General features: G+C 42.4%; 1 protein-coding gene across 9 annotated transcripts in view; it reads right to left on the bottom strand.

Moving 5' to 3' along the window:
- LOC311441842 (uncharacterized protein) overlaps window positions 1-13,808 on the bottom strand; it is a 148,318-nt gene that overhangs the window by 2,941 nt on the left and 131,569 nt on the right. For 2 of the 9 annotated variants that reach the window (XM_084530417.1, XM_084530415.1), the window contains 3 exons: window positions 10,476-10,620; window positions 4,409-4,468; window positions 680-722 (listed from right to left, as the gene is read on the bottom strand). In XM_084530417.1, coding sequence (XP_084386543.1) covers window positions 680-722; window positions 4,409-4,468; window positions 10,476-10,620 — 248 coding nt within the window. Of the gene's footprint in view, window positions 1-634; window positions 723-4,408; window positions 4,469-5,370; window positions 5,669-10,475; window positions 10,621-13,808 lie in introns of those variants that run through there. The other 7 variants (XR_014696249.1, XR_014696250.1, XM_084530416.1 and 4 more) reach the window with 7 other exon arrangements.

Raw genomic sequence — 13,808 nt, 5'->3', positions numbered from 1 at the left:
GAACCTCCACGGATCCCCAGAATTTAATTTGTCAATGGGAATTTCCAGATTTGTAAAGAGCAAATGAATAATTTCCATGTCAGCACAGAACTGTGCCATCTGAAACAGCCAGGTGCAGGTCCCACCTTGTCCATGTTTATTAAGCTCAGGATTTGCAGAAATGTAGCAAGTCTGGTTCTCAGACCTCAGTGAGAACATGTAGACATGCAATGGGCATCCTAAGGGGTTTCCAGAGAAGAGAAGAGAACAGCCACTCCATATTGACTACATGCTTTCTGCAGAGCCAGTCAGTGTTGATGGCTTCCTATCACCTATGAGACCAACACATCTACAATTTCTGTCTCCAGCCCTGCACTTGATTAAAGGACACTCCACATCCAGAGCAGTGTTGTTATATAGAATGCCTGTGTTATCAAATAATAAACCAACTGTCACAATATTGGCTCAAGGTTTAGGAATTTTCTTGAACAGGAAGATTAAGACGATTACAGTTCAAATAAGTACAAATTTTGACTAATTGTTTGCAGATATGGCATAAAAGCAATGGCTTGCTTTGGGAAAGTAGTATGATTTTGTGTCACAGATATCTAGCTTAAACATAGCTAGAAAGTAAATGCTCAGAGCTGAAACTTACTTGAATTTGTACTTTGGCATTGACATGAATGGAAGCTGCACTTACAGAGCTGAAGAGCTGTCCCAGCACGCTTGTCTCCCCTTTAAATCTGAAAATAGAAAGGCAATTACTAACTTGATTAAGTCATTTGGACTTTTTCTTACAACCACATGGGCAGCACTTCAGCTCCAGCCCAGGCCAGTGGGCAGCACCAAGCCTTCCCTCTCCTGCACCATGCCCACTGGGACACACATACCGACATTTGCTCTGTAACAGCCCTTGAGGAATCTAATGCTTTTTATACCCACTAATATATGGCTTTTTTTTTTTTGGCATAGGAAAGTCACAAACCCACCACACTTACGCTGTTCAATTTAGGGTTCCTGTGCTGCGCATCTGCCAGGAGCCACCGGCATCTTTGCACTTCTCATAGAACAAGGGGAAATGAGCATTGTACCCACATCCCACCTTGGGCTGGCAAGGATATGGGTTATGCAGAAGACCTCAGAACAGAGCAGTCATTCCTGCTTCCTACTGTAAAAGGCGCCTTTGGCTGGCATGCTTCCCTGCTGTGGTGCAACTCACTGCTGCTGGTGACCTGTCCCAGCCTGGACAGCACATTGAGCAAAAGGCATGCAGGCAGCAAGAGCATGGTTCAAGCCTCCTGCTGAGTCAGGACTCAGTATGTGACCTTCTGTCACTTGGTCTTTCAATGTCAAAACCAAAACCAAGTTTAAAAATGAGGAATGCACTGGGAACCAGATGCTCTACCGGATCCAAAACTTTCTGGGTAAATATATTGCAAAGAGCACAAATCATGTCACTTCAAACGTTGGGAATGTGTATATATTTAAATATATACAAAATTTGGCTGTTTCTCGACAATAGGTTCATACTCCAGAAGAAAAGAAATCCAGCAGACTGAAATTAATAATGCATTAGAACAAACACAAGTGCATTGTTTCCCATTTAAGGAACTGACTGGATATAAATAAACTCTTACTCATGTTCTGTGATTTAAATAACAGTCATTCTTAGCCTGAGTAACAATTGCACCTTTCAGAAATATAATAGATAAAAATTATTTTCCAGGAGGAAGCTTAGAGGAGTCTTAAACTTGGACTCATCAATGCTTTTGCTGTTGGTTTACTAAAAACACAGAACTGGTATTGACTCGGTTCAAAACCCTGACCCTGAACATCCCCAAAACCTTAGGAGAGTGCTGAGCTGGATGAGCGAAATGCAAGCTAAGGCCATTTGTACTTGTGATACTCTGCCGAAAGGTCCCATTTCCTCCACGTGGCCAAATCCCCTTGCCCAGGTTGGCACGGGCATTGCCTCTCACTAATGCCTGATTTTCCTCTTGCCAAGCGCAAGCAGCACACAGGGCATGGAAGCACAGATACAAACATTACCCCAAGACAACTTAGCTAAAATTAGGAAAAATGAACATGGACCATTGAAACATTTTTCTTCATTTTCCTTACAGAGCATGTCTGGTGGCAGCAGGGCACAGCAGCGCTAACGTGGGGAGGGCAGTAGTGGGAATGTTTCTTTCCTCTTGAATTACAGCCCACAAGTAGAGCAGCTTGTGACATCCAAGCTCACTGGGTAACACACAGCTGAGCTAATGCACATTTAGACATCTCTGACAATGCCTCAGCAAAACACCCAAGAGAACTCAGGTAAATGTTTGAAAAGAGTCATTTTAAAATCTGAAATGCAAGGAAAGGGTTCAATTTAATAACCAGCTGTACAGCTCCAAAAGTATTCTCAGTGCTTTACATTCAAACACAGTCAGATCTTTTTTTCTGATAATTTCACCGTGGACAAGTGTGGTTGCAAGGTAGATTACTAGCCACTTCATTTTTATTCTGTTTATGAAATGTATAAGCCAAGACTATTTTACTGTAAAAGCACTGCAGCATACACAGTGTTTGGAGTGAATGAGGAAAAAAAAGCACATCATAAAGTATTCGTCTTTGCTTATGCTATCAGTTTGTGCAAACAGCTGTCTCATGAGCAAACCTTTTTAAACAAACAGATTTTATTAGTGCACAGTACGGCAAACTGTGGTTATTTCTCACATAACTTTGTTACATGTCAAGCACTGATTTCCTTTTTATGTAAATGAAAGCCTATAAAACGATGCAATTACCCTCCCCACATACATTAGTGTAAATGCTGAGGCGCTACACAAGTCATTTATCTTTTGTACTTTCTGTTAGGCTGCAAGTCAGCACTGAGCTTTAAATTTTGTTTAAAAGTTCTTGGCTAATTGATCACTTCAGAGATGCTTTAAACACAGGTAAAACACCGACAAAGACTTTTAAAGTAAGCTTTCTTAATGGATGAATTGCAACTATCCATCATCCTGCTTGCTACTTCCCTACCGCCATCCCATTAAACCTAATAAGTTCTATTAAAGCTGTTAACATGTGGCATCTGTTAATGGAAAGTGTATAATGCACAAGGTATGAAGGGGACCCGAGGGCTCGTAGAAGTAAAGTTTGGAGCAGAAAGACAAATCCTAACCATTCACGAAGTGAGTGTAGCTGCGGGTCAGTGTTTCAGGTCTCTCTTGGAGACCATTCCCATTTAAAGCCTTGCCTGCATAAGGCAGCCAGGTTAGGCTCACCGATGGAGCTGGCCCGTGCACATGTTATATTTCAAATCCTTCAGCAGATGAAACGTAGAAGTTGAAGGAAAAAACATATATATATTTATTTTTGGCTTGAGAAAACAGTGTGACACATGACAAGCCTGGATCTCTTTTGGAGAGCCTGTGCTCTGTATTACTGAGATTAAGTTTGATCATTCCTGAAGGAACACAGAAATCCCCCAACCTGGATGGCAAGGGCTGTAATAGTTGCTCTTAATGTCTGCTGTTAGCTGATTACTGACATCTTGAAAGCATTGCTCAAGCAGGCCTTCTTGCAAGCTTCTGTCATGTGGATGCTCTCTCAGACGGAGAGCATGCATAACAGCAAGTGGTCGACTGGAAGCTTCAAGGACCTGTGTGTAATCAAAAGCTTTGAACTGCTCATAGCTTGGGAGGCTGCTTTACTTGTTACTAGGGGGACTATCAGAATGTATTACAATGACCAAAGCCAGCCCGTGTAGTAACAGCTGTGAGTGTAATCCAAAAATTAGCTCATTAATTCACAGGAAAGTATTTTCTCCTCAGCTTTCATTGCAAAAAATGTGTCTGCTTGTTAGTGAAATCTAGAGCTTTTACTGGAACCTTTAAAACATTAGCAATGCACATGTGCCTCTCTGTGCCTTAGTGGGAGATTTATTAAGTTTATTCTCTAATCTCTGTTTACAAGCAGAAATATGATGAACATAAATCACTTGAAAAAAAGATTTCAAGCTACAAACCCATTTTGCTCCTTTCCAATGCCGTTCTTTCAAACCTGCAATTAATTCTTTTCTTTGTTGGCCTGTTTGCTTTTAAAAACAATTTCACTCCACTTGACCTTTGCATTTCTTGGAAAAAAGTTCAAAGTTGGAAAAAACTCTAGATGTTATCTGTTAGTGCTTATTTACCATAGAGAGCGTGCTAAACTTGAGCCGGAGTTTAGGAGCCCCAGAGAGAGACAAGATGCTGCAGTAGTGAGGGGCAAGGCTGGAAGCAGCCCCACAGTTGTGCTGGGGTCATCACCCAGCCCAGTGCACACTGCAGGCGTGTTTTGTGCTCCAGCTGTAAACATGAACTTCCACACAATTTGGGATGGTAAAACAGCCTGAGCACACGTTCACGTTTTAATATCTGGCTGCACTTTAAAATCTAACCTGGTGCAGAGCCTGCCAGGATGTCTGTCCTGAAAGAAGCATCTCCCTCAGTTTGGGCATCTGGAAGAAACAGAACAAGGGCACAAGGAGCAGTACCTGGCATTTCAGCACACACCTGGGCCAGCACCGGCTTAAATAAGAGCCTCCAATGAAGGAAACTACATTTAAAATACTGAGTGGCAAGACTAATCCTCAGTTGCAATTGTGTTTAAAACTCCCACAGCTGGGTCTGCTGAGAGTTAAACATGAAGACATACATCCAGCTGACTTTCAAAACAATACTACATATTTATTTCCAAATACTTCTTACCTAGTGTTCTTAAAATTAGGTAGACATGATAGCATAAGCATAAAAAGATAAAATCAAATTTGCAATGACAACTACTAAAACAAAACAAAACCAGAAAAGTTAGGGATCACTTGTTTCAACTAATATACAACTAATAGTTTCTCTGCTTTATCACTGTTATTACAAGTAAAAGATAAACAAGGTATAGCTGGCAAAGGCTGGGGGGAAGAAATGCTTTCGGACGATGCATTACCAGCTCCTGCAGAAAACTTACTACATTGTTGCTGAAATGCAATGTGTCATATCACAGGAACAAACAGTGCAAGTGAGCAATGACACTGCAAATTAAATGTTTATACAGTAGATGCAAAAACTCCAACCTACTGCACAAAAATTTCCTTGCAAAACATTCAGGTATCTAGTTTATGCTCTACACAATTAGTACCTTTTCATAACACACTCTTAGATCTTCTTCATTGTAATGAAGACAATCATGAACACAAACAAGTAGAAATATAAACAATAAAGTGTTTTTTGCACTTTAAACAGGAACCAGACAGTCTTACCAGCCTGCTCTGGCATTGTTTGCAGGGGAATGAATAATTGCAGACATGAAAAATCCCATGGATGCAGCCCTTGTGCTATGTGGTCACTTTCTCTCATGTTTACTTACCCCTGTTTTTCACAGTGCAGCAACTGCTTATGTTTCAGACAGCCTATAAAGTTTGCTCCTTGTTGCCCATTTGCTGCAGGGCTCAAACCACAATGAGCATCGTGCTGCCCACCCTCTGGCACGCAGCTCAGCTGGTGGCACAGGGCATGCCTCGCATGGTCCCACCAGGGCAGCCCACGGTGGTGGTGGTGGTGGAAAACCAGCCCTTCCTGGTCCCAGCAAGCACATGCCCTGCTGCATGGCAAACACATCAATACCCAAAAGCTGAGGGAGCTTAATTAGCTGCAGGGGATTTTTAATTGGTCAATAAACTTGGATGTGCCAGGCCTTTAGCACAGCTTGCTCAGGCCCACATGCTTGTTAGGCAGGACCAACTTTAATTAATGCAGCAGCTTGACAAAAACCCAGATGCCATGGCAGCGATGAAGATGCTGTGTGCTGTTTGGATGAGCTACAGGAGCGAGGGAGGTTATGTTACAGCTTCACAGGCCAAAACAACCCAACACAACAGTAAACTTTAAACTAGACAATTCAAAAAATGTATATCTTTCTAATCCTATTAGCACTGCACCAGACTGGAAAGCAGGCTGTGGCTCCTTTGGCAGGTCCTGGGCTAGGAGCTCTGCCCAGACCCTTCACTGTGCGATGTGTTCTGCTCAGAGACCACAAGACCCCAGGCATCCCCTGAGCCTGGAGGGGAAGAGGGGCTGAAGGCTTTGGAGCACGTCTGCACATTCTTCTCCCCAGTGCCTGTGGAAAAGGCCGGGGCAGTTTGTGCGGTCCTGCAAAGATTCAAGTCCTGAGGACGGTGGTTTGCTCAGGGTCTCCCGAAGGAAGGGCAGACCTTCCCCGAGACATTTCTGCTCTGCAAACACTTGACATGAGCATTTCTGAAGCTCCAAGTGCTCAATCTTGTGTCCACATCAACACCTCAGCACATTGCACATCTGTAACGCAGGACTCCAGACCAGAGGCCAAAGTTACTCTCTTTAGTTTACATCTTCCTGAGAAGCAGCTGACTGTCTGCCCTGAAGTAGGAAGAGCAAAGGCAGCGTGCAGTGACATGAACAAGTGCTGTAGGCAGGCAGGGACTGATCCGGTAAGACCAAGGCAGCAAGATGCTGAAATGCCAGCAAGGAGACTCCACTTACTGCAACAGGTCATCCCGGCTGTTAAACAGAACCAAGAAAAAACCCCAGCTGCCAGAGCATTTCAGTGAGCTTTTAATTCTTCTTTATAAAAGGGAGAGTATTATAAGCTGCTGAACAACTAGTTCTGCAGTGGAGTAATTGTGGGAACTCCTTTTTCTCTCCACGTACATCATGAAAAGTGCAGTGCACGGGCAGAAGGTCCCAGCATGGCTGGGGCTGGCGCTGCAGCAAAACACCATCACATCGCATGGTGCTGCTGCTTCCAGCCTGTGATGTTACACACAGGACTGAGTTGATTTTTCAGTGAGCAGCAGAAAAGCAGCTATTGCAAATCACTGAGGTCTAACTGCATTCTGCTCCTGCCACGGACCCATGTGAACGAATGTGTTTGCAGCACTTTGGAAGGGCTTAAAAACTTTGCCTTCTTTTCCCTCTTAACCCACCCGCCCACCCTCCTGCTCCAAAAGAAGTGCTTTTAAAGCAGTGCATTTTAACTCTGTTTACACAAACCCAACACCTATGGGCTTTTACCACAACCCAGGGATGAGCAGGGCACAAGCAGGAGCTTGGCATGGCTGTGCTGGAGGAGCTGCAGAAGTGCTGGGCTGTACAGCTCCATTAATTAGAGACTTTTTTTTTTTTTTTTTTTTTTTTTTTTTTTTCCAGTGGCAGTGCTTGGGGAAAGAGCAAGCACTTTAACATCTCTTTAGAGCTCAGTCCTTCAAGGTGCTGAGCACGTTGGCCATGACCCAGGAAAGCGATTGAACAGAGTGTAACCCTATGCGCCCATGGCTGCAGGCCCTGACCACGCAAACACTTACTGCTGGAGTGAGTGCGGCTTGGGCACAGGTACGGAGCTGGGCCCAAAGCCCCCAGCTGGAAACAAATGTCATTATGGTACATTGAACAGGAAAAAATGTGCCGCTCACTAACTGCATTACGGCAACTTGATCCCCACCTCAGGAAGAACTGTACTCTGCAAATCTGGTACTCATGACATAAGAGCAACTTTAGTACTTTCTGCAAGATTCACTTTTAACTTCTTAAGAAAGTTTGGTCTGTTTTCAGTGGAAAATATATGACTTAAATCGTCTGTGCTGGTTTTGAGACCTCTGCTGTCAGCTAAATGATCTGCTGGATAGTGCTTGCAGAAGTAGCGATCATCTATATTGGATCAGGAACAAGGCAATAGCAGTGCTTCAGAAGCATTAGCTAAACTGTTTCACCTCCATTGTATATAGTCCAGATACACAATCTCTGTTTTTTTGTGCTAGAGAGAGAAAAAAAGTTCAACTCTAGCAATACAAAATAATTCAAAGAAAAAATGTAATACAGAAAGCTGACAATATTTACATTTAACAGATTGTAGCATTTTGGTTTTCAAAAGGCTGAGTCCAAGGTAATTAAAACTTTGGTGGCCTTTCAGTTTTTAAATTGCAAATAAAGGATAACAAAACCAAGAGAGTGAGGTCTTTCTCCAGCACATGTAGCATGAGAAGTCCATGCTGTCACAGTTTGACAGGTGTGTGCTTGTGTGCTGCTAGGACTGCTGTTGCGCTGAGTTACTCATGAAACCTGAGAGTGTTTGTAAACAGTCTGTACTTTCTCAAAAGTGCCCTGGAGATTTGTTACAGGAAGTCAAATTGCTCAAATCTACCTAATTTGGCACGATACGTTGAAAGCATGCTTGAGTGATCATAATTGCACTGGGACTGACTTCATTTAGCAATCTCTAGGCATACCTTTCCAATAACAACTGCAGGCGATATAAATTCAATCTCTTGTTTGTCTCTGAAAGTGATTAGCCTAAAAAATTTGGAATTTAAACACTCATAATTGCAAAGTGTTATTTATATTCAATTTTGATTTATTAAATAAAAAACTCCCCCCTTTTTCCCCAGGAATGACTTAAGTTATTTTGGAAAGTGAAAGGGACAGCTAATAGAAAGGAAAAAGATAATTCTCATAGGTGGTGAGCGCTGTTCTTACAAGGACACTTTTTCCTGCTACAATTTATAATATTGCAACAAGAGTATAGAAGATTCTGAGGTTTATTTCGTGTGACCTCTTTGCTATGAAACGTTTATTGTTTGTTAGGATGAATATAACTTTTTTTACAAATCTCTGCAGAAATACCTGCAAAGACAAACCAAATCAATGGCGCTGTAAAACTGATATGGAAAAGGGACCTGAAAAAGTCCCATTTTCATTGTGAGTATGACAATTGGTGTTATTCAATATGATGAACAAGACTGGATGAAAGATATTATTTGGTGTGTCCATTCAGTTTTTTAAAACCAATTCATCAAATACATATTTCTGTCCTTATACTGACTTTCTCCAGAAACTGTTGGGGTATACCCCATGATGGGCAAGAACTCTTCTAAAAGTGAATGATGGGAAAATATTTTCAGAAAGGAAATACTGAATTCATAAGTATAGGCAAATACTCATGAGGCCTTTTCAGCAGGATGCTAACTTAAACAAGCCATGTGAAAATAGTACATGACTTCTGTATAAACCCCAAATGTATGAATTCCAATTAAAGAAAAATACAGGGAATGCTTTCTAAACCATGCTGACAAATTATGAGCTGAAAAAAGTTAAAGGAGAGAGATTTCAAACAGTGAATATGTTGGAAAGATTGATTTCAAAAAGTCAGAGAACAAAACACAAAAACCATTAGAAAATAGTGTCTGCTGAAAACGTCTTTCTTAACCCTAATCACAAGCAGACCCATGTATAGCTTCCTTGCTGCAGTTAAAGAAGAAATGAGAGACTGAGGAAGGCAGTAAAAACCTCCACAAAGGAGGAGGTGCCCCAGCCTTATGCTGTCAGGAAGGATGGCATTCTCCTTGCAAAAAAACAGGCACTGAATAAGTCTATTTTCCACACCACCTTATTCATATGTTCTTTTATAAGCATTCTCCTCCTTTGCCACCATGCCTACCCTGAACTGTCATTGAGCTCAGCAATATCTGTGCCCATGAACAGGCAAAACTTTGCACTGGACATCAGAAATATTACATCTTGAGTCAACAGCCCTGATATATGCAGCACACAGATAAGCCAGAAACACCAGCACTTCCCCAGCAAAGCTGCCATCGCACGGTACACGCCTCGGTCAGCGGTACACATCTCACCTGGCAGTGCTGCCCTGCCCACTGGTGCCCTCGCAGGTATCGGTGCCTGCAGCACACGCTTTGAGCCCTGCTGGCAAGGGCAGTGGCAGCATGGAGGGAAGGGCAGTGGCACGTACTGAAAATCAAGTTAAAGCTAAACTGAAAATCAGCTGTGGGATGCCGTGTCACGCAATGGAGCCTGGCTGCATGGTGCCAGCAGGTGTACGCTGCGGGGAATGGGTTGCTCATGTGGGGCTGGAAGAGAGGAAATTTCTCAGACTGACCAAGCTTTACCTAAAGTTTAGTCTGTTGCTAAAGTAAAAAATTAACCAAAGTGTCCCTAAAATAAAGCCAATCTTCAGGGTGAGTCTGATTTATAAAAGGTCTTTTCCAAACTGGGTGGGACCTTCGCCTACCTAAGCAAATAATTTAGTGCTATAATTTAGCCCATTTCCCCTTCAGCAATACTACTGCTTACCCAAAACATCTCCATTTATTTTTAAACCAAACATATTATTAATTTGACGGGAGGGAAGAGAACAGAAAAAGCAGCACAACCTGAACATCCATCATGGTTGTTTGTGCTCCTTGAAGGACACTGTTGAATTATTGCTATAAACATCCCACATTTGGCTAAACGTTGTTGATATAAACAAGAATTTTTCCTCATTAAGGTAATTTGGTGCAGTCTGAGAAGCTGATTTATCAAGAGAATTAATTAAAGGCAGATATGATTTGTAGCTCTTTGTACTTGTAGATGTTTCAGCGTAAACATTCCCATTAAAATTAAATTACTGCTAATCTGATCCTACTAACAATAGTTTTTAAGTACCCTTCACATATGCAGACACGATGCCTGCATTCCCGTTTGGAGCAGTGCAGCAGAGTCCCAGGCTCGCAGCGGTCACAGTGCACAGGTGGAAGAAGGGCTTTGCAGTTGCGTGGTGTGCAGTATCTTCACACAGAGGTTTGAAGATCTGGGGAGACAGCAGATGAAAAATTTGTTTTCTCCTCCAGTTATTCCAGATCAACAAGAGGTATAGATTTAAAAGGACTTTCTTGAGCTGGGGGGAGGTTGTAACCAGACAATTAAAATAAAAGCTCTCTCCCTCTCTGATTGGGACTTTGTGTAGTCCACGGAGGCAGTTCACCAGCCTCAGATCTAGTATTGGTCAAAACGCCTTCCTCCAAAGCAAGCAAGATTTGTCTGTAGTATCGTAGTTCGAGGCAGTTCTTCAATACAACATGACCTATCTTCTTTTCAAAAGGCTACAGAAATAGGAGGAAGAAAAAATGGTGTTGGGTGATGCTCTGCTCATTGGACTTGGGTGTTCTGCAGCTGCCATCCCCTTGGGACAGCTGTTGGCCACCCGTGAGTGCGGTTCTTCATCTCCTCTAGCCCAGATCAACCCTGACACAGCCACAGAGCTGCTGTGGGGACACCCAGGCCAGGGGCCCTGTGCCCTACACACTGGGAAAAGTGTGACAAGGACTAACTAGAGCTACTGAAGTGTATCCTCCTCCTAGAAAATAAAGCTAGCAAATAAACACAGTGCCTGCCCCTGCTCCAAATGTACCCACATTTGCCCCACAGTTGTTGCAAGTTGAGGGCACAGACCTTGCCTGGGTTTAGCACACACTGCTTCCCAGGTGCTCACACACTGGCTCAAATTCCAGCGTAATCAAAAGGGATCAAATCACAGTGACCTTCTTACCTGCCTGTAATACAGAATATAGCCTGAGAAAGAAAGCAAAGACTTCTGACCTTGACAAATACAGAAATCAGGCATGAAAAGGAAGAGAGAAAAAGCAGCAATCCAGCTTAGGTCATGGAGTAAGCATACCTCGTGTCTCTCAGAGATGAAAGAACACCGTGCTCCAAATACAGATGAAAATGCCTGAATTTACCCACTGCTAAAGGAAACAGACATTTTGTGTTTTAGGAGAAGCCACCTTTCTGTTCCCAACCTCAGTGATCAATCCTGTAAGATGCTGAGCACCTCCAAGTCACCCTTAATTGAATCTGCTAATTACAGCATTCAGGAACTCACAACCCATGTACATCACAGAGCCAGATAGAGTACATATTTACAGAGAGGGCCTTTGGGAAGTCCAGATTAGTCTCAGGACAACTTGAAAGGAAAGATAAGGAAGCTTAAGGGGACCCTTCCTCTCCTGCAGCAGACGAATGAATTAGCAGCGAAGGCTCCAGCTCTGGTCAAAGGGAAGGGATAATGTGGTGATGAAGTAGGTCTTAAATCATTCTGATGTATTTAAGTGTCACTGTAAAGAAGATCTAGAGATGTACAGAGAAAACAAAGTATCAGTCAACGTAATTAGGCAAATTTGAGGATGTGTAATTTTTCAGCACAAAAGTTTAATCGCTTTTAAAGGGTCTTTTTTTATATTTTTCATTTAAGTGACATAGCTTCTTTAAAAATCAAATTATTTATCTAATTTTATTATTTCATCTCTCTTATAGAAGAGCCTCACAAACAGCATTTTGCTTGCCACAGACAGAGCAGGGGGCAGGCAGGACAGGGTCCTGCGCTGATCACCCAGGGAGCTGCAGACAGCTGGGGGCACTCAGGGGACCCTGCCATGGGAAGCAACATCTTTCGCCAGTCCCTGCCACAGGCCAGCACTTTACATGGGCACTCAGCACCAGAACATGCTCCAGTTACGGCAGTAACACTGCACTCAGCACTGTGGTGGCACCCAAAGTCCCAGCGGAGGCGTGGTGGGCCAGCCTCCATCTCTGATTATTGAAATCAAGACAACAAAGAATGTATCAATCACATCAATCTCATCTATTTGAGGTTTGGCTTTCACATCCTCTGACATAAATCACAGAGATACAAGACTCAGGAGAGCACAGGGGAAGAAAAATTCCCATTTGTACATATTTCTTCAGAAGTGAGTACTCCTCAGGTTACATGCACATAGCTGAGGCACTACTGTACAGAAAAACCATTTTGGTTAGAGCTCATTAGCTAGGAATTCATTAACTTTTTGCCACCATACAAATATTTATTTCAGGGAAGGGTATTTGTATGTACATCAAGTCTGGGAGGGAAGAGGGAGAATGGAGGATTTATCTCATTGAACTTGAGAAGATACAGAAGTTATGTTGTCTCCACACTTCTCATAATAGTTGGCTGTCAACAGCTGCGTTAAGTGGGCTGCACCCATTGCAAGGAGAGAAGCTGTCATCAAAATGAATTAGAGGCTTATTTGGACATAGCTGCATTTTATATTCCTCTGGCAATTCACTGTCTGCTTGGCACCCTAATGAAATGTAGGCTGGGAAAAGAAGGCACAAGTGCATAAGAACACAAAGAATGTAGATTATTTTTCCTTTTCATAATGGAATACTGTGGGATTTTGCAGTCATTTAAAGATACTTTTTTTCTTTACTTTTTTTTTTTTTTTTTTTTTTTTTTAATAACTTCCACTACTAAAGAGCAGTTGTCATCCTACATTTTAACTAAAGATTATTTGGAAAGCACAATTAATGACTATGAGATAATTCCATATCCCCAAACTTAGGTAATTAATGAGTAATAAATGATGTAATTGTGAGTGCAAACAAATGTGTCTCCACTTTAAACTTTAATTAAAAACAAAGACACAAACCATAATTCACCCAGAATGCCAATGCATGGCAATAATAAAGTGCAAATGTGAACTTACCTGATTCTTCTCACTCCGGGTTTGGGCGAAGAAAAGACAAGAAATAAATCAGCTCTCCATTTGCCCCCAACCCCTCTATTACCATAGCCATGAGCTGGCTTACAGTGAGGTCTGGAGAAACACCCATACTCCACAGTTCCTTGGTAAAACACTGTCAAGGGACCTCCTACAGTGCCCACAAGCACAGGAAAACATTGCTGCTCTTCCAGGCCACCAGCAAGGGTGGCACACAACAGCACCTGCATGTGCTGCTCACTCAGGGACCACCAAGAAGTCATTTTACAGGTGTATCCAGTATTCTGGAGTCCAAAAACAGCCTGCACATGTATTTTACTGGGGAAAAAAAAAAAAAAAAAAAAAAAAAAAAAAAAAAAGCAATAGTGGTAGTGGTGAGTTGGGGAAGTGAATACATGTCTTTTTTCACTTTGGTCCCCAAATGCTAAGCCTCATTGACTCTGTTAGCGTGAAACAC

Source organism: Aythya ferina (assembly GCF_964211825.1).
Source record: "Aythya ferina genome assembly, chromosome: 10".
NCBI lineage: Eukaryota > Metazoa > Chordata > Aves > Anseriformes > Anatidae > Aythya > Aythya ferina.
The sequence above is the reverse complement of the archived record's forward strand: the minus strand, read 5'-3'. Positions and strand labels throughout refer to the sequence as shown.